This window comes from Conger conger, chromosome 6 (genome assembly GCF_963514075.1).
Source record: "Conger conger chromosome 6, fConCon1.1, whole genome shotgun sequence".
Classification (NCBI taxonomy): Eukaryota; Metazoa; Chordata; class Actinopteri; order Anguilliformes; family Congridae; genus Conger; species Conger conger.
Window position 1 is genome coordinate 58,295,190 of NC_083765.1, and position 19,329 is coordinate 58,314,518.

Below are 19,329 nucleotides of genomic sequence, written 5' to 3' on the forward strand. Positions count from 1 at the left end.
GAGTGAAATTTGTTGTCTTTGCTATATAGGTAATGCATTTATATAGTTAAGGCATTTGGATTTGAGATGAAAAGACAAAAAAACAGACAATTATCTTTTATTTATGGTTTTAGAGAAACAACTGTTTTTGTGTCAAGTCCCCCATTTTCGGCTGTGTAAAAATAAATAAACTGATAGTAAATCACAACAATAAAGTCAAATATTTGGTTGCACAAATATGCAATAGTATGAAGTCTACGACCCACTAACATCAAACATTTAGTATCTTCTTAGGAAATGCCTTTTCAGGCTTTCACTGCAACCACTTTCAACTGAACTTTGTTTTGTTTCTATCTTCAGTCTCTTCAATCTCGGTTGGATTGAGATCAGGTGACTGACCCTGCCAGTCGAAAGCTATTTTCCCCCGTTTCCCATTGATGAATGCTTGGACGGCAGAGGCAGTGTGCTCAGGGTCATTGTCTTGCTGCAGGATGAGGCACCAGATGATGAGCTTGGAGGAATGTCTTTGAGGCACTACGTAGCCAAAATCTGTCTGAAGTCTGGACACTTCCAAATCCATCCATCCATCCGTTGCTACATCATCAATAAAGATGAGTCCGCCTGTTCCAGAAGCCATGAGTGAGCCTGTTCCAGTCACTACCCCCTCCATATTTCACAGATGAGGGGGCGGGGGGTTATTTGGATCACGGACTGTTCCTTCCTGTCTCCACACTTATGGCTTTCCATCGCTTTGGTGAAGGTTTATTTTGGTCTCATTTGCCCATAAAACTGTGCTATACGTCCGAATTGTGAATTCTAATCTGGCCTTTTCGATTTTTGCTGCCAATGAGAGGTTGACATCTTGCAATGTAGCCCCCGTGTAAGTCTGCTCTCTAAGTCTTTTGCCGATGTTGGCTTGTGATATTTTTATCCCTGCCCTCTGGGGACTGCTGGTGATATCACTGACCTTGGTTTTAGGGTATTTATTCACAGCCCTTGGGATTAATCTGTTATAAACCACAGTTGTCCTGCTTGGCTGACAGGTGGTCATTTCTGAGTTCACTGGAGGTTTCTTTATTTCCCAAGACTTACAAACCTGCTGTCCTTCATATATGAAATTTCTAATTTTCTGTTTTAATGAATTTATCTCGGCTTACAAATGTGTTGTTTTACAATAATACCATATTACCATAATTAGTTCTCTGGTCTTCACTATGGTGCATGCTTTCTGGCTCCAAATGCAATATCGACAGAAGAAAGCAAAGATGCTCACTGCTCTGTTATGTGTGGGTTATAAACTTGATGCAGGCATTGCATTTAATGACTATGCCACCAAATATTACTTTATTGTCTTGACTTGCATAACTTCATCAGTCAACAATTTAAGCAGACTCAAAATCACCATTGCTGTAAAATGATATACGCATGCAAATACTGTATAATGAAATAAAAACTGGCTGTAGATTTGTCCTATATTCATATTTTTATCTTAACTTCAAATGGTAAATGGTAAATGGCAGACATTTATATAGCGCCTTTATCCAAAGCACTGTACAATTGATGCTTCTCCATTCACCCATTCATACACACACTCACACACACACACCGACGGCGGTTGGCCGCCATGCAAGGCCCCGACCAGCTTGTCAGGAGCATTTGGGCGTTAGGTGTCTTGCTCAGGGACACTTCGACACAGCCCGGGCGGGGGATCGAACCGGCAACCCTCCGACTGCCAGACAACTTACTGCCTGAGCCATGTCGCCCCAAATGCCTTAAGTATACAGCAAAAAGAATGGTAGAGAATACTATGGTAGAGAGAATATATAAGAGCGTCTGCCAAATGCCAATAATGTAATGCAATGTAATGTAATGTACTATAATTTGAGGGCACTGCATATAACAGTATGACCCTGAAAAGTCACTTAGCAATGGCCTGAGCCCTGGTGTACATGAGACGGTGCCGTGCTGTATACAGTATAGCTGCTGTAGTCGCTGCTGGCTGCACGTTGACAGAACCCCCCGAGGATGCAGCCTTTGACGGAATTAACGTGACTGGTGGCCGTCAGTGTTATGTCGGACAGCCACTGCCCCCACAATGCCGTTTGTTTTTTACCAGTCTGTTTTTAGTTCCTGGGAATAGCAGGATGCTATATATAAATGACTAATTAGTTTTACAGTGAATACAAAACATCTGTAGTCTGAACTGGTGGCGTGGGATACTTGTTTATGACAGTCATCCCTTGAACAGAAGGATAACCAACTGATCTTATTATAGCAAGATATCCCCTCCCTCAGTAGCCAATGACAATTTGCATAAGAGCATCCAATGACAATATGAGAAGGGGGGTGGGGGTAAGGGGTAAGTGCAAAGCAGAAGAGATTTTGGTTGGAGTGGAACCAAGCTAAAACAGGAAGTGGAAACTTCAGTGTCCATAACTACAGTACAACACGTATGCAAGCCAGCTTATTCCAAAGGGCTCAGCCGAGCTTCTGCGTCAAAAATCATTTCTGATCCATCACCGATAATGGCCTCACAGCGCGAATACATCTGCACGGCACGTCAGAGTGAATATCTGGGCACACTGCGTTATCAGGCACCTCATTCTTTAGGGGGCTGAAAGTCCTCACTAGGCCATTGAGAATAACAACAGCGACCGGGACGCTATGAAGTTCTGCGTGAGCTCCCCCGGGGGCCTGTGGTGTGGGGTGACCTTTGAGGCAGCTGGACGTGAACATCGGAACGCACGGCGTGTTCCAGCGAAGAGTTCATCCCGTCCCCACGGACGCAGAGGGCGCGCCAGGGTTCACGAGCCGACCAGCGGCTCCGACCACACCGGTGACGCTCACCGTTCGCCGGAATTCTCCGCCTCTCGTACCCGACTCCGTCTGTGCCGGCTGACTCGCGTCATCTCGGGGCTGAGGAAGCGCTGCTGTCTGCTACGTGATAATCTGGACAGACACACTCACTCCTGCCCTGATTCGGCTTGCCCAGTCACATGGTCCTATTGCTGTGACCTCCTCTGTCAGTCAGAGAGGGCCAGTCAGACAGCTGTAGCTCACAGTTTATAGGTTACTTCTTCTGACTCCTTTGTGCTATTTTGCTGGTGTATTTGGGTCTCTTTGGACATTTCAAAAGATAATCCTGAACATATATCTGCTTGCAACTATGGCTCTCAAAATCTCATCAAAAAACAACAAGAGTTCACTCGCCAAACCACAAGCTGCCTTAAATGGTAAATGGTTGGCATTTATATAGCGCCTTTATCCAAAGCGCTATACGATTGATGCTTCTCATTCACCTATGCATACACGCACTCACACACCAACGGCGATTGGCTGCTATGCAAAGCACCAACCCTCCGTGTTCCAGACAACTGCTCTTTCCGCCTGAGCCAATGTCACCCTACAATGTCGCCTTAAGTCTGGTTGATAAAACAATACCTGGTACTTATGCAATTATAACTACATTTTTCTTTGTAGTGGTTAAGGTACATGACTGGTACCCGCAAGGTTGTTGGTTCAATCCCCAGTGTAGCCACAATATGATCCGCACGGCTGTTGGGCCCTTAATCAAGGCCCTTAGCCCCACATTGCTCCAGGGGTTTGTCCCCTGCTAAGTCAACTGTAAGTCATAAATCACCTGTAACTCAACTGTAAGTCACTTTGGATAACAGCATCAGCTAAATAACAGGTCATGTCATGTCTTACTAGTGCTTGTAGCTATTAAACCTGGGCCTGGATTATAGAATGCAGTTGTGCAATCCATAGACACTCATCGATCACTTTATTAGGTATTTATTAGACTTATTTTACTTCTACTGCTGTAGCCTATCCAGTTAGAGTTATGATGCGTTGTGTGTTCAGAGATGCTCTTCTGCATATCACTGTTATAATGCGTGGTTATTTGCATTACTGTCACCTTGTAAGCTTGTAAGTCTGGCCTTTATAATCTGACCTCTCTCATAAAGAACTTTTATTCTGGTCTCTGGTACAGCTATGTTGTACATAAAGATATCATTAAGGCAATATATGCATGCAAAAATCCTTACTGTGGGCATGTAGATATTTTAGCAAATTTTACAAAATGATTCATGATTCAACTGGCTGTACATTTCTTCTTGTTTTTCCTGTGATACTCATTTAATGTTTCTTACTAATGGCTATGTACATAGCAGCATCTTTCCGAACAAAAATAAACCCAAGAACAATAATTAAAAAAAGCTAATCCATATGTAAAATGAAAAAGTGAAATGATAGCAAGCCTTTCTCAAACAAAACTGGTGCCTCCCCACCCCCTCCCCTCATCGCTATGGTGAGAATTATGAACCAAAACACCGTTGCTCTCTAAGGTTTGGTTTATTAAACACTTCCCAAACATTGTCCTCTTCCTGTCCTGATACACAGGATGATTAAAACAAACAGTCAGTCCCCCCCTTGACAAACAGGCGTGATGAGAACTCTCCATGAAGCACTGCAGAGTTGGTAGAGACGCTTTCTCACAGTCACTCAACGGACATAAGGTTTAATGAACTCCAGCTGGATGGGCGGGCAGCCTTCAGGGGTCCGATGGCCACTGACCTGGGTCTCACACGATGGGAATCAGCAGCAGTGCAGTGAGTGCAAGGCTAGCTACTCAGCCGGGGTTGTTTTCGACCATAAACATTTTAATGAAAACAATTCACTCGACGAAATAGACAGCTGCCTATTCGCTGTGTTCGGCCAGCCTGTGTGATGTAATCGGTCCCGGAAGGACGGAAATGGTGAGGAAGAGCCTGAGAACCGTTCTCCAGTTATTCTGAAGGGCTTAAGCTGGGAAGACCATATCGTCTTTTTGAAGAAGTTGACAGTGACAGTGGCAGGGTTGCCACATGCAGCATGCTTACTCAGAGCAGAGTTACAGAAATACCAGAACTACGGTAGGTGTCCCTATGTGAAAAGTAGCAGATTCACGCACTGCTTGCGAGGGTTTAGTTGAATAATACACCGAGAGAAAGACCTACAATTTACTGCACAAAACAAGCAATTGTAGCCATTCATTATGAAAAACTAGGATGATACAGTGACGTAGTGCTTCCAAGGTACTGATGTGCCTGGACACGTTCAGGGCGTCGGGCTACAGCATGTTCACTGCATTTGTAAACACTGCACTGCGTTTTACATCTGTAGAAAGACATCTGTTTACTGATGGCAGGCATCACTAAGATTCAGCACAACATGTTTGAAAATCAGCCTGCCAAGAGTCCCAGAGTAGAAGAGTTTATCGAGGAATCACTAGATACTTCGGCACATACTGGATAAGGTTAGGATAAAACCCGGTGGAATCTGGTCCTTGATCAGTCCAAGGGCTCTATCTTTATGGTCTTAGAGCATAGTCGACAGTGCAGCACGCAAGTCCATTTAGGGCGTGGTCAGACGCTTTTTCTAGTTTCAAGGTGGTTATTTCAAGGGCAAAGTAAAGCACAAGGATCAAAGGGCTGGACTTAGTGGCATAATTAATTAATAGGTGTGTCTTTGGTCGAACATGCGATAAACCAATCAGTGTCATCTTCCATTCCCTTAAAACCCACCTGCATTTGTCCCTTTAGGCTGGTTTGATAAAACAGATTTAGCTCTGAGGAAAAAGACCCTTTCATGTGAGAGGCCGTTGAGATTACCTGAAGTAATTGTGTAATGTAAATTTGTTTTCGTTTCTGATTTAGAATTTTTACTTATTAGTTCTCTTTACAATCCTTTTGTTCTGTTTTGGAGTAACTGGTGGAATCTCTGGTGTTTTACTGGCATAAAGTTTGTAAATATGGTCACGGAAAATGTGATGAAAGAAGAATAGGTTTACATTTTCTGTAAAAATGGTGAAATCTATCCAGGTGTAAAAAAACAACAACAACTCATACACAGTGAATCCCATAGGACTGTATTTCAAATATTGCAATGCATCAATAATGATAGTGATTTATAATGTACAAATAAATGCAGTATTTACTGAGTTTTTACGACTTTGTTAAACCAAATAAACCATTATGCACAATAAATACCTAATAAAGTGATCGATGACCACTATAGGTAAAGCAGCTGTTCTGAGAGCTGACTCCTCCTTGGCTGCTCAGCTGGTGTCGGTGCACTAATTGGACATGCACTGCACCATTACGGCTTATAAAGTCCTGTAATGTGTCCTAATTTATGTCCAAGACGTCCATGACTTTCGCCAATGTTATGCGGCAAACAATGTTGGACCTGACTTATGCAAACTTATGCAAATCTGATGTGCAGTACTCCTCTTTATTAACTGAAAAAGACAGTGTGTGTTTTCCTGAGTCCTCCATTGAATGACAGTCCACACACTGTATACAGTATGTGCCTGTGTCTAATTTTACTCCTCATAACTGTGATTGTCTAGTTCAATATCATGACCATCAATTATGACATTATGGATTTCTATTGTGTATGTTTGTTAGACACAATAGTCCTATGCTGTAACCTGGATATTTTTATGCCCCCTGTGTGTTATAGATATTTTAATATTGTGAGCTTAAAATAGCAATAAAACTGTGACATAACTTAAGTTATGGTTGGTCATCATGCAAACAGCAATCTAAACAGCAATATGGCAACAATTACCATGCCCGTACCTCATTTTAAGACCAGCCCACCCACAAGGGCTCATGGTCAGGTGTTGTTTTCACAGCATAGTTGCTGGATGTAAAAATGACAATGGCGTCTGCCTAAAACTACCAGCAACACTTGTGCGTGGGCCATGTTGTACCGAGTCCAAGAGCCCCAAATGTCAAATCAGGAAGATATCAGGTGTAACACAAACAAACATCTACAGTCACCATGTTGCCATTACATTCTAATCATATTCTCCATTTCCTCTTGGGAAAGGTATAAACAGTGAGGTGGTTCCCATGTATTAGGTTTCTAGCCCCAGTCCTTAGTTCCAAGTAATAAAAACCTGTTAATCTTCTAATCACAGTGCTGTTTGTGACTTCCAAGCCCAAAGCACTTATTACCCTCAAAGTTATCTCCTCAAATATCATTCCACTTTTGTACTTTCATCTAATGTTTGGTAATACGTTTAGTATTGATAAATCAGACATTATTCGGACCGCATTATATAAATGTACTGTAAAGTTTATTATTAACTTCTGACTTCAGTTGTTGATAGGAGCCACTGTCATTCAAATTCAGCCATATGGTTCTTGAATATACTGAATTATTTTAGGTTTAATGCTTATATTGTTATTTTCATTCTATGGCTTGTGCCAAATACTTATCTTTTGTTAAGTTAAAAGATGCATGTATGCAAACTAATTAATTGAGCAAATGCGTATTGACATCAGTCTTGCCGATACAAAGTTTTGGCAATCCAAAAAATATGCATGTCTTCTCATTTTAAATTAATTGTTGGGCTCAAAGCTACACAAACAAAATCAGGCTATGTAAATGGATATGTACATTTCGGACCAAAATCTCAGAATAGCAGTGAAGAATGCAACAAAGAACACAAAGAGAACATCTGAGAAAATTATATTTGTATGCGCCTCAAAATTAAAGGTTTAGTCAGGCCATTGAGGCTTAATGTCTGCTCAAATATCACTTTGTTGAAATGTAGTTGGTGTATGCTGCAGTGAATTTGTTTCCCTTCTTTGTTTAAAATTTACCTGAATTGACTTGACACCGATCACCGATCGAAACCCGAGAGTAGGTTTCCTTCAAACCTGTTCTCTAAACAGTAGTGTCGTCTTACACCAGACATAGGCACACCCTGCAATGCACGTCCTAGAGCCAATATGGAAAAGACCTTTGCTTCTCTTTAATTAAATGTTTATGACATTCTGGTATATAGGTAAAGACAAAAAAAAAACTTGATGATCAGGTTGTGATGGAACCCTCCAGCACTGCCAGTGGCTGTGCACCTCAACACTATTTCACTTTCCTTTCAGTTTATGCAGTTGTAACAATTATGAAAGATTAGTTTGGCAAGAATGGGTAGTAGCCCTATAAACAAAATAGTTGTGCATTCACAGATGATTTGACTGACAGATTCTCCCAAAGTAAAGATGGTTTACCACTTGATGCTTTAGCCATTGTATAGTGTCCATGCCATAGAGTTTAAATAATAACTTAAGACTAATGGAGGGGTCAGGAGGTCAGAGAAGCCCAGAGGCCAGAGACAGACTAGAAAGCAACATAAAACATAAAAGCAATCTGCAAGTGTCAAAATAGTTAACTAGAAAAATGATTTTGTTTTCTTTTGAAGCAAAATAGTTGTATTTTGAAGTTCTATGTTACATGATTTTACATTGTCTTATATATTAAAACATACATGGCTTGAATTGTTATTTTAGTTGAGACTGCAATTACACAGAGTGGATAGTGTGAACGTTTAACAGTTTAACAGTGACATCCTCTGACCAGACAGAATACTGCTTCTAGTTTCACCAGCTGGTGTACTTGTGGAAAGTAAATAGGGTCATCACTTTATCATAGTGCCAAGTCTCTTTTTCTCTCTTCAGAAACAAATACAAAGCCAAAATGTGATTGGGAAGTGTAGCGTGATATACTAGCTAGATAAAGAATACCTAGCGACACAATCATACTGTATTCTCCTGTTTGGATACTGAGTAGCAACACTGAATCCCATTAGAGACAATACCAGTAAAGTACAGTTCATTCACTTTACTGGTATTGGTATATTAATAACAATAATAATATATTTTATTTTTGCAGAAGAGCAATACACCCAGTAAAGGTGTAGCTGCAGTCAGTTTGATATATGTATGTTTTGTATGTCTTGTATGCCATCAAATTATTGAATGCGCTGTCTCTGTTGAAGTAGTTTATCTATTTTAGACTTAACGCACATTATTAATTCCTTTGGTTTCTTTTTTATACCTCAACAGTATCTGTAGAACCAATGCACCATATGTCATGGAATAGCTTTGCCTGCTTAATTCAGTTAAATAGAATAATAGAAAATTGAAATATAGCAAAATTGACATATTGAGTTATGTGGTGCTTATATAATTACTCTAAATGGCAATGTTTTTCAAGCAGTCAATTTTCTGTATGTCATATGGTTTGCCTATTTAAGTGCTTTATTTATGGTATAATATATAAAAAATGTATGGTATGTTCATTTGTTGTTATGTATGTGACAATTGGTTTAGTCAATGTAATTTAAGGTAATTCAAGTACCTTGTACAAGCCCTTCTGGGCTTTTTTTATTTTGTATTTTTTTTTACTTTCCTCGCACATGCACATTTTCCTAAGTTCAAGTTTGTTTGCTGCTCTTAAATGTTTGCTTCTGTGCAAATAAATAATAACATTTGTTTGGTCAGCACCAAATTCTTTGCACATTGCAGTATGCTGAAGAAGGTGACTGCTGAAATGTGTGTGCTTCTATGTAATAAATTATCCTTTTGTTTTTTCTAGAGGGCACTCTGTGTTTTTCTCCAGTAGCTATAGTCCGTAAACAAGCAGACGAAGCTCACGGACGTGGGGCAGTACCTGTATGGTCACAGGAGGTTGTGATGATGGACAGCCTAAGGTGACAGTGGGCCCCCGGGCTTCTCTTGGTTGCCGTCATCCTGTAGTAGACTGCAACTGAACAAAGAGAACCATCTCAGCATACTGCAAAACAGACGGCTTAAGAAAGGAGAAAGAATGGACTGAGCTAATGTTTGCTCCACTGAAAACCCAAATAGATGCACAAGATTAAAAATGTTAATACATTAGGACAAAGGCATTTTACTTTTTTTTACGTTTTGATTTGGCTGTGTATTCCTCGATTTGTAATTAAATGATTCTCAGCTTTTATGTAAGAGTATTTTCATACACTTTGGTTTGTAGAAATGTAGAAATAACAGAATTTTTTTACACAAACCCATAGCACATTTCAAGGCACCATAATGTTCTTGGGCAGTTCATTGTGGCCTCCACACCTTCCTATTGTCATTATTCTGATACTGATTATTCTGATATAAATCTTGGTCTCATCGGTCCACAAGACCTGGTTCCAGAACTCTGCAGGCTCTTCTACGGACTGTTTTTGCGGCTAACTTGTGGTTTCCCATCTTGCAGTGTAGCCTCCTGTTTCTGTTTGCGAAGACGTCTGGGAACAGTAGTCACTGACATGTCCACGTCTGGCTCCTGAAGAGTGTTCCTCATCTGTCGGACAGGTGTTTCAGGGGGGCTTTCTTCATTATGGTGAGAATTGTTCGGTCATCAACAGTCGAGGTCTTCCTTGGCCTACCAGGCCCTTTGCAATTACTGAGCTTATCAGTGGACGTCATAATGATGTTCCAAACAGTTGATTTTAGTAAGCCTAAGGTTTGGCCAATGTCTCTGACTGTTGTTTCTTATTTCTCAGCCTCATAATGGTTCATTGGCACAACTCTCGTCCTCAGATTGACAAATCCCAATTGTGCTCATATTGTCAAAGGCAATCCAACACCAAGAGTCAAAACTCTCTTACACCTGCACTGGGGACGCAATTCAACACACCTGACTAATGTATAAAAGTGTTGTCCTTTCTACACATACATTAATATAAATACCCTTATTAAAATAATCTGCCCTTTATCCACACCAGAATAGCGTGATTAGTACAGAGCCAAAATAATCCAAAATATGTATTTGCCCCAAAAAATTATGGCACTCACTGTATACGTGAATGTTAAACTACACTTTTAATAATGTTTTGAATCCCTGTTTTGAAAAAAGAAAGGCAATTATTTTGGCGTGCTATTATCTTTTCCACCAGTAGGTGGTGTTCAATGACCTTATCACCAATATGTTGTACATTCAAATGAAAAGCACATGGTGATGATTTGAATCTATGCCTCAAGGCTGAATAATGCGCAGCCTACAGGTTAATGTAAGCAGCAGTATCAACCTTCACAAACCTTGTTCTACAGATAACGTATACGAACCTGTTACGTATACGAAATATTCATTCATTCATTCATTATCTGAACCCGCTAATCCTGAACAGGGTCGCAGGGGGGCTGGAGCCTATCCCAGCATACATTGGGCGAAAGGCAGGAATACACCCTGGACAGGTCACCAGTCCATCACAGGGCACACACACCATTCACTCACACACTCATACCTACGGGCAATTTCGACTCTCCAATCAGCCTAACCTGCATGTCTTTGGACTGTGAGAGGAAACCGGAGTACCCGGAGGAAACCCACGCAGACACAGGGAGAACATGCACTCCACACAGAGAGGCCCCGGCCGATGGGGATTCAAACCCAGGACCTCCTTGCTGTGAGGCGGCAGTGCCACCTACTGCACCATCCGTGCCGCCTATACAAAATATTATGTTATAAATATTATTGTCTGTAATGAAAAACAATATTTTATTTTCAGAAGTCAATTTTGGTAAATCTGCTCCTTTGAAACCATTTTTCGAAATTAAAAATGTATTCCCTATTCAACACGCTATAATGCCAATGGTTGCGAAATAGCAACCTTTTTTAAAATAATGAAGCCAATGCACAATATACAGTAGTACACTTTTGAGTTATCTAGAGGGTGTCAAGCTGGTAAATAAACAAGTGGGGGCTGTTAGGCGGAAAATCGAGTTTGTAGAAAACATCCCATTAAACTAATTATTGGTTAGTTTTAAACTATTTCCCTTGATCACCAATAGTACTCACAAAGTACTGAATAGCATCAGGTGTAGCCAGGTTTCATCAATTTAGTAAAACAAGTAAATAATAAATGAAGACAAATAAATTGAGAAAACCCAAATTAGAGCAAATGTTCTTCGTCAAACGTTAGTTTGAAGCCACGCCAGTTGCAGACATAGCAGATGGGGAGAGGTGGATCCACAGGTTGATCACTTATATGTCTGGCTTTCTGGAATAAAGAAAAAGCTTGCGCAAAGGATGCACTGATGTTTTCTTGCTCAAGGAAAATATTTGGGAGTTCCTAACTTCTATTTCTAGCTCCGAAAGTTCAAATGTCTTTAAAGTTGGCGGACCTCGATCGATTTCTGGGTCAAGAGCAAGAAAACAAGGAGAGAGGGGAAAAAAATAAGCAATTGGAATGAACTCTTTGTTTTCTGCACTCACACTCAGAGAATATCCATGGCAAATTGATATTGGCAATAGTCACATTTAAACATTCTTAAAGCTCAGACAGCCTTTATTGCAAGGAAATCAATGAAAATGATTGAAAACAGGACAAGACCAGTCATCTGTTTAAGGGGATGATTTCTTCCTCCTCGAGTTTAATCTCAGGAGTCGCTTGCTCATTTACCTCTCTGTAAGCCAGCGTCACACGATCAAAAGGGCACGCTTGCTCCTTGCCCCCTCTTCCTAAATTCCATCAGTGTATGTGGTCTTGTGACGAGGGCCCTGTTTGTTCCACGGCCGGGGGAGTGGTTTGTAGTGGGAGCGGCCGTTTAACCGTTTCCTGGTGTAATTGGAACCACACTTCACACATTACCAGACAGAGCCTGTGTTGCCACTGCGGCTTCCTTACCCTCCCCGACCACAAGAAAAGGGCTTGATGTGCAGGCCCACAACCAGGATGCAGACCCTTGGTTTCCTCTCCCCACCATTAGCCTCAGGTTGTGCGCACAAAGGCTTGTCTGCTGGCTAGGTATGCGCTTATGCTAAACTTATGATGTTCTTCATTAGTTACAGAACACCCACCTCTCAAAATAATTGCATCTAGACCATACAGAATCAGCATTTCTGTATGCCCATGATGCGGTGTGGGTGGTTGGGGTGGGGGGAGGGGGGGGGGGGGGGGGGTAAGAGTGCTGCACCTTCAATGTAAAAAGTAATTTCCAATCCAAAATTATGCCTGTGACAGTGAACAGCCTGTTCCAAAGAAAGACAGTGATGTGCTTTAACCACAAGGTGTCACATCACACTCACAGGACAATGAGTTCAACACTGACTGAGGCACATGTTGTTTTTTCAGGATGTTTTTTCAGCTCTCTGTTAACAACCTGACACACAGACCGTATTTCTGTGACCTCCACCTCTTTTCTTCTCAAAGTATTAATACATATCCACTGTACCAGGAGACACAAGCATTCTGCATCACATACATTATTTTTTTTCATATATGTTTTGTTTACTGCATTAGTGTGTCAGCCGATAAGAGCGAATTTGAGATTTCCAAAAAAATTTCTACTGCATTTTTGCAATCCGTTAATTAAAGTAACATATTTCATAATAGACCACTTTTCAGATAAAAACTTGATTGAGACTGTCTGGATAGCCTGAAGCAAGCGAGACAACCAAAGTCTGCAGAAGAGCTATGACAGGTTCTCCAATTTGTTCGGTGCAACCTACCAGCTGATTTTCTTATAAAACTGCAGGACAGTGTACCTAAGATAATTGATGCAGGTGGAGGGAGATCACAACAAATATCGATTTGATTTCGTTTTTCACAGCTCTTTATTGTACATTCGATATTTAAAACTTTTCATTGCATTATTTTTCTGCCTAAGGCTTTTGCACAGTTCTGTACCTTTACAAGGAATACTGCAATATTTATGTGATTTTTCAATTCATAAGTGGTTATTTAAAACCATGGAAGCCGCGTCTCGTGGTGGTGGAGCAACAGCAGGGACGTCTCCCTGCCGCCCCCTGCAGCTGACCCTAGGACCCTTGCCTTCACCATGCCTTGTCCTTCCTCCCTTCGCTGCTTCCTCAGCCAGCTCCCTCAGTGCCTTCCACAGCCCTGGTCCTTTCAGACCCATGCTGGGTGAATATTCCCATGGAGCCTCTACATCCAATTTCCAATGGGTAGGTGACGGCTCTCCACCCTGCTTCTCTGCAATCAGCTGCTAGCTGCGAGTACTCTTCCTTCTCCCTTTCATTCGCTGCCTCAATCCCTTCCTCCTATGGGACTGTCAGCTCTGCCATTACCACATATCTGGATGTGGTGGACCACAGCACGATGTCTGGCCAGAGGTGATCCCTGTTGGAAACTTGAGTTGCCGGTCAAGGTCCACTCTCAAGTTTCCCAGTGTCAGGACAGTGCTCTCTCCCTGGGTGATGGTCTCTGCTGCATCTCCTTGTGCCACAAAGTGGATCAGCTGTGGTTGCGCTGGAGGCTGGACTGTGCTTCCACCCTGCTTGCCTCCACGATCTCTGCCAGCTTCTGGCACCAACCATACCAACCTTGTGTCAGCACTGTCTTGCAATTAGACAGGATGTGCTGTAGGCTTTGGTTTGTTGCAGAGTTGGTAGTTCTCCTCGGGAGTCGTACCACAGGCACATGCTACTGGGGCTTGGGACAGTGTCATAAGTGGGCCTAAAGAGGAAACTCAGCCTGGCTTGAGGCATCTTCCACACGTCAGTTCAACTTATGATCCTGTTGACCATACCTTCCCATGTTGACCAGCTTTCTTGTTGGTGCTTGCCTGATCGCTTTGATCTTGTATTGCTCCTCTTCGGTCCTGAAAACTTCCGAGATCACAAGGTCTTTCCTCTCCTTTTTTGTGGCTTTGGACCACATCTTGGGAGCTGTTCCCCACCCCAAGCCATCTCTCCCTGACTGTGTTTTACCGACAATCCCTTGGTTTTTAAGTTTGCTGATGGCCTGATCGACTGCATGTTCGGCCCTCCACTTGCAACTGGTTTGAACGGGGGGCTTTGTGTTCTGTACAGACAGATCCGTCTCTCAGCTCTAACACAGGCCTTCTCCTTTCTGTAGCCCAGGTTAATCGACTTCAGTGGCAACTGCAGGATATTCCTTCCAAACAGAGGTAGGCCCAGCCATTTGCTGATTTAGTTAGTTTTGATGTCCGTCCTCAGTGCTGTGGTTGTAGTGATCTCACACATTTTCAGGGGCTTCATCAGACGTTGTTATAGGGTGAACCGATTGTACCAGACCTTAAACTTCTCTGGGAGGTGACTACGATCTATTCTTTCCAGACCTTCAGAGAGCTGTTTCATGACTGCATTAGCCACGTGTTTGCAGAGATGTGGACTCGAGTCATTGTGACACGGACTCGAGTCGACTCGAGTCACCTTTTTGACGACTTGCAACTTGACTTGACAGAAAATAATTTACTTGAGACTCGACTTGGACTTGGAAGTTAAAGACTTGAGACTTGATGTGACTTGAGACATGATGACTCGAATGACTTGTTTGTGTTCATTTTGTTTTCAGTTTAAATATTATTCAAATGTTCAAGTTGTCAAGGTTACCGGTATGCGAGCGCGTACACTGGGAATGGCATGGTCATGATTGGATGACTGCCCTTTCATGTGAATGTGATCTGATCATGGCGACCGCGACTGTGCCAAGAGTCATCACTTTTGGATTTAAAAATTTCAAATGTGATGGAAAAAAAACGAACTGCTGAATGCAAGACCTGCTCAACAACGATGACAGCCAGAATACAACATCAAACTTTGTTCGTCATTTGAGGACTCATTCGGATCGGTAAGTGTGAGGGGTGGCTCATGTTAGCTAACGTTAGCCAGATAAAATGAAATAACCAGTGCTTAGTTTGTAAATCAGGAGGTCCCGATACAAAAAGAGGCTGCTGTTCCGTCGCGTCAGGGGGAGAAAAAAAAGTCCTGGAACGCCGCCAAGAGTTACCAACTATCCCGTATTAGCCGGGACATCCCATACATTGGGATAAATTAGTTTGTATTGACTGCTACTCTACTCTCTGATCGGAATCCTTGTTGCTTCAAAAAGTTACCGCCTATTTTAGTCTGAACACTGTGGGTATGCTCAGTGAGCATTACTTCTTATTCGTGTGTCCTTCTGTTGCCGCCACAGCACCCGACCGTGATGCTGCCCCCACACAATTGCACCCCCAATACTCTCCATTACCAGCTCCCAAAACAGACCACAGACACCAAATGCACATTAAATAACACATTTAATAAACATAACTTGTACTAAACGTTTGTCAGAAGCCGTTTCTACTTACCTCCTGCCCCGCGCTTTGAAAGCGCTGTAGGACACGGTGTCGTGGAGGAGGAACGGCTGATTAATTTAGTGGCTGTAATGCGACTATCAAAACCAACTATAAGCCGCTGAGAGGGCGAGTACAGGGAGATCTGTCCGACACGAGTCCAAGGAACGAGCATGAGTCCGTAGCTGCAGTTAAAGAGTGTTTATTGATACTACGACAAAACATTGCTCTGCATAGATGGTATTGCATTTGGACTTAGATGTTAGTGTTACCGTTTAGTGGTCAACAGAAATATCGGCACCCTGACTCACCCTCTCTCAGTTGCAAACAACAAACAGACTAATTCCTAAATAGGCGCAGGTGATATTAGTTAGTAGGGAGGGCAAAATGGAGCTTTAGAATGTAGACCGCTGTGTGTGCACGTGAGCTCGCCAATAGATTTCTCACAGAAAACGTAATTTGTCCACTTTTTTACTTTACAGTAGAGGTGATCAAACTTACAATAACTATAAGTGCTAGTGTGTTCTAAGCCTTTACTGGTCCCTGTACGATGTTAGCATGATGTAGCTAGCATACGCGAATAGCACAAAGCCATACAATTTGCTTTTTAACGGCACTTGGTCATTCGAACGATATAAATAAAAGCATTCGATTAAGTTCGACGGCACCGGAATTTTCTGTCGTACCGTCCATAAATGGCAAAAGTCCCACCATAGGATTTATTTAAATCTTTAAAAGTTATACATTTTCTGAATCGTCATTAATTCATCTTGTTTCTATCAGTGATTCGGCGTGATCGGACAGTTCTGTAGCTATGTAAATGACGTCAGAAGGATACAGCACTGTTATTTGCTACCTAAACTTTGACGCACGCTCGAGAGCGTTAACATGATTGAAGTCTGACATGCCTATTGTCAAAATCCATTGAAACTATGAAAAAGTAACCAGGGACTTTGGACTTATAAGGCTGGACATACCGAGTACCCAGCAAAAATATTGACCTGGCTACAGTCACACTTTTGACAGTTCGAACTGCCACCAACTGCCATGTATGAGCGCATGAAGTAAACCAGCAAAAGCTATTGTTGTGTCACCATTGCGGGAGTGACTCGACTTGGGACTTGACTTGCCGTAACCAAGGACTCGACTTGACTTGACTTGACATAACCTGTGACTTGACTTGACTTGACTTGCCCAAGAAAAAAATACTTGGGACTTGCTTGAGACTTGGACCAAATGACTTGAGACTTACTTGTGACTTGGATAAGAGGGACTTGGTCACATCTCTGCGTGTTTGTCAGGCAGATCGGCTGTGTACGGCCTCCCAAGCTTCGAACAGGTTGTTCCACCAGCAGTGGATTCTTTCTCCTAGGAGCCAGACAGTGTGAGCTGCTGTTTGGAGAAGGCTTGTTCCATCATCCATATAGCTCCGCAAGGCTGCCAGTCTTTGACCTGACTGTGATCTTACTCCTCTTACACATCTGTCTCCCACCGACCAGGATGATTTTGAAGACGGCAGTAAAGAGGATAGGAGAGATTGAGAAACCCATCTCTATGCCTTTCTCAAGCTGATGCCAACTAGTTGTAGCCTCCTGTGTGGTATAGCTAACATAAAAGCTGCCAAAGTAGTTGCATATCTTGATCGCCAACTTCCAAATCAGCAAAAACAAGCAAATCTCTCCTGGCCTTCCTCATAGATGATGCTACCAAAAGAGGTTCAGCTTGGTTGTTGCTCTGCCTTGTGGTGACCTTTCCAGGATTGTGTGCAGATTCTCATCCAGGTTTCTCCAGGCATCCTTTTTGTTGGCTTTGGGCCACTTGATTTTGGTGCATGGAGTTGGTAGTCTCTGCTCTTGCCTTGCTTCAGTTGTGGGTTCATGGCTGGGCATCTCGTCCTGATGCTCATAGTGGTTGGCTGTGCACCTGCAGTTGGCAAGGCTGCTCCTCCTCCCGTCTCCCTGCCGCCGCCTGCAGTTCACCCTAGGACCCTTACCTTCCCCACACCTTGTCCTTCCTCCTCCCTGTCCAAGGCTCCCTCAGCGCCTTCCTCAGCCTTGGTCCTTTCAGTCCCATGCTCTTTACAATTTACTTGATCCCATTAGGCCTTTGACCGCAACTATGAGGACCAAATGCAAAGCAAAGATATATACCATTTATTGTCAATGCAAATCCATTTGCTTAAGAGATCTTAATATTAGTTCACATACGAAGACACATGATAGAAAAGTGAAAGTAAGGGCATAAGTGTTGCTCTTTACAGCCGTAACACAATCACATCCGGAACGGTTAATCTTTGGTTTCTGAGGTGGGACACCTGCTCTGCATTTGGTAGCACAGTCTGTTATCTGGCCTTAGTTCAGGACAGCAGGCTGAGTGACAGACAAATACATGGCTCAGCCTTATCGTGCCCCTGCACCTTCTGACTATGAGCCTGAGTGAATCCACTCTTCCATAACATGCTTATTTTTTGCTCAGAGTACACTAGCTATATCAACTGGCGTCACTAGTAGGTCACATATTGATGTAATGTCACCGGCTGAGCAATTTCCACAATTCTGAAAGGCACAATAAAAGAACCCCCCCCCCCCCAGCCAAAACAAATTACTCTCACAAGCCTTACGTAAGCAACGCTAAATTCAGCGAAGTAATGTGGTGAGTAGGTGCCGCTAAAGGGGACACACACTGTGTGACGTCAATAGCCTACTATGTTTGTCATCTTAAATCCACGTCAGATCAGAGGTGACAGAGTGCTGGAGACTTTTCCGGACAATGCCCCCCCCTAAAGGCAGAGCACAGAACCAGCCATGTGGGATCCACCTCCCTCCACATCTGGCTACCGCGTAAAAAACCGGAGGTGGTGGCCTTCATCCCAGGAGCGACACTCAACTGGGACACATCTGGGCGAAGTGAACTCCTCTCTCACTTCAGGCTGTTTTATATGGGTTTCTCCTCCATAGAGATACAGCTTTAATGATTCACACATGTACTTGATAGGGTGTCATGAAAGAGAGGAGGTAAACGTCTCTCTTTAATTCAGAGCCAATTTAAAGTACATTTCTGAGTTGCAGGAGGCCCTCTTTAACCTTCAGCAACACAACTACAGTAGTGTTTAAAGTGCATTTCAAACCAGAATAAAAATACTGATGGGCTTGTACAATAAGTAGAACTTATGTTCTACACATGTTATAAACAGCTAGCTGTCTGTGACTTCAGCTATTGTTATGGTAAAAACAATTAGTAATCGGTAACTAAAGCAGCTGAGAGTGATTATGAAGTTGAACTTGTGAAGTAACTTGTGAAATGTAAAATGCACAGTTCTGTACCTTTACAAGGAATACTGCAATATTTATGTGATTTTTCAATTCATAAGTGGTTATTTAAAACCCTGTTAATCATGGAAGCCGGGTCTCGTGGTGGTGGAGCAACAGCAGGGACGTATATTTTT

General features: G+C 42.5%; 1 protein-coding gene across 1 annotated transcript in view; it reads right to left on the reverse strand.

Annotated features, from left to right (window-relative positions):
• The window catches only part of LOC133130737 (anoctamin-1-like), a 73,295-nt gene extending 57,212 nt beyond the window's left edge, over positions 1 to 16,083 (reverse strand). The window contains exons 1-2 of the mRNA XM_061245544.1: positions 15,900 to 16,083; positions 9,487 to 9,582 (exon numbers count right to left, since the gene is read on the reverse strand). Coding sequence (XP_061101528.1) covers positions 9,487 to 9,582; positions 15,900 to 16,059 — 256 coding nt within the window. The 5' untranslated portion in view covers positions 16,060 to 16,083. The remainder of the gene's footprint in view (positions 1 to 9,486; positions 9,583 to 15,899) is intronic.
• Positions 16,084 to 19,329: the final 3,246 nt, after the last annotated feature.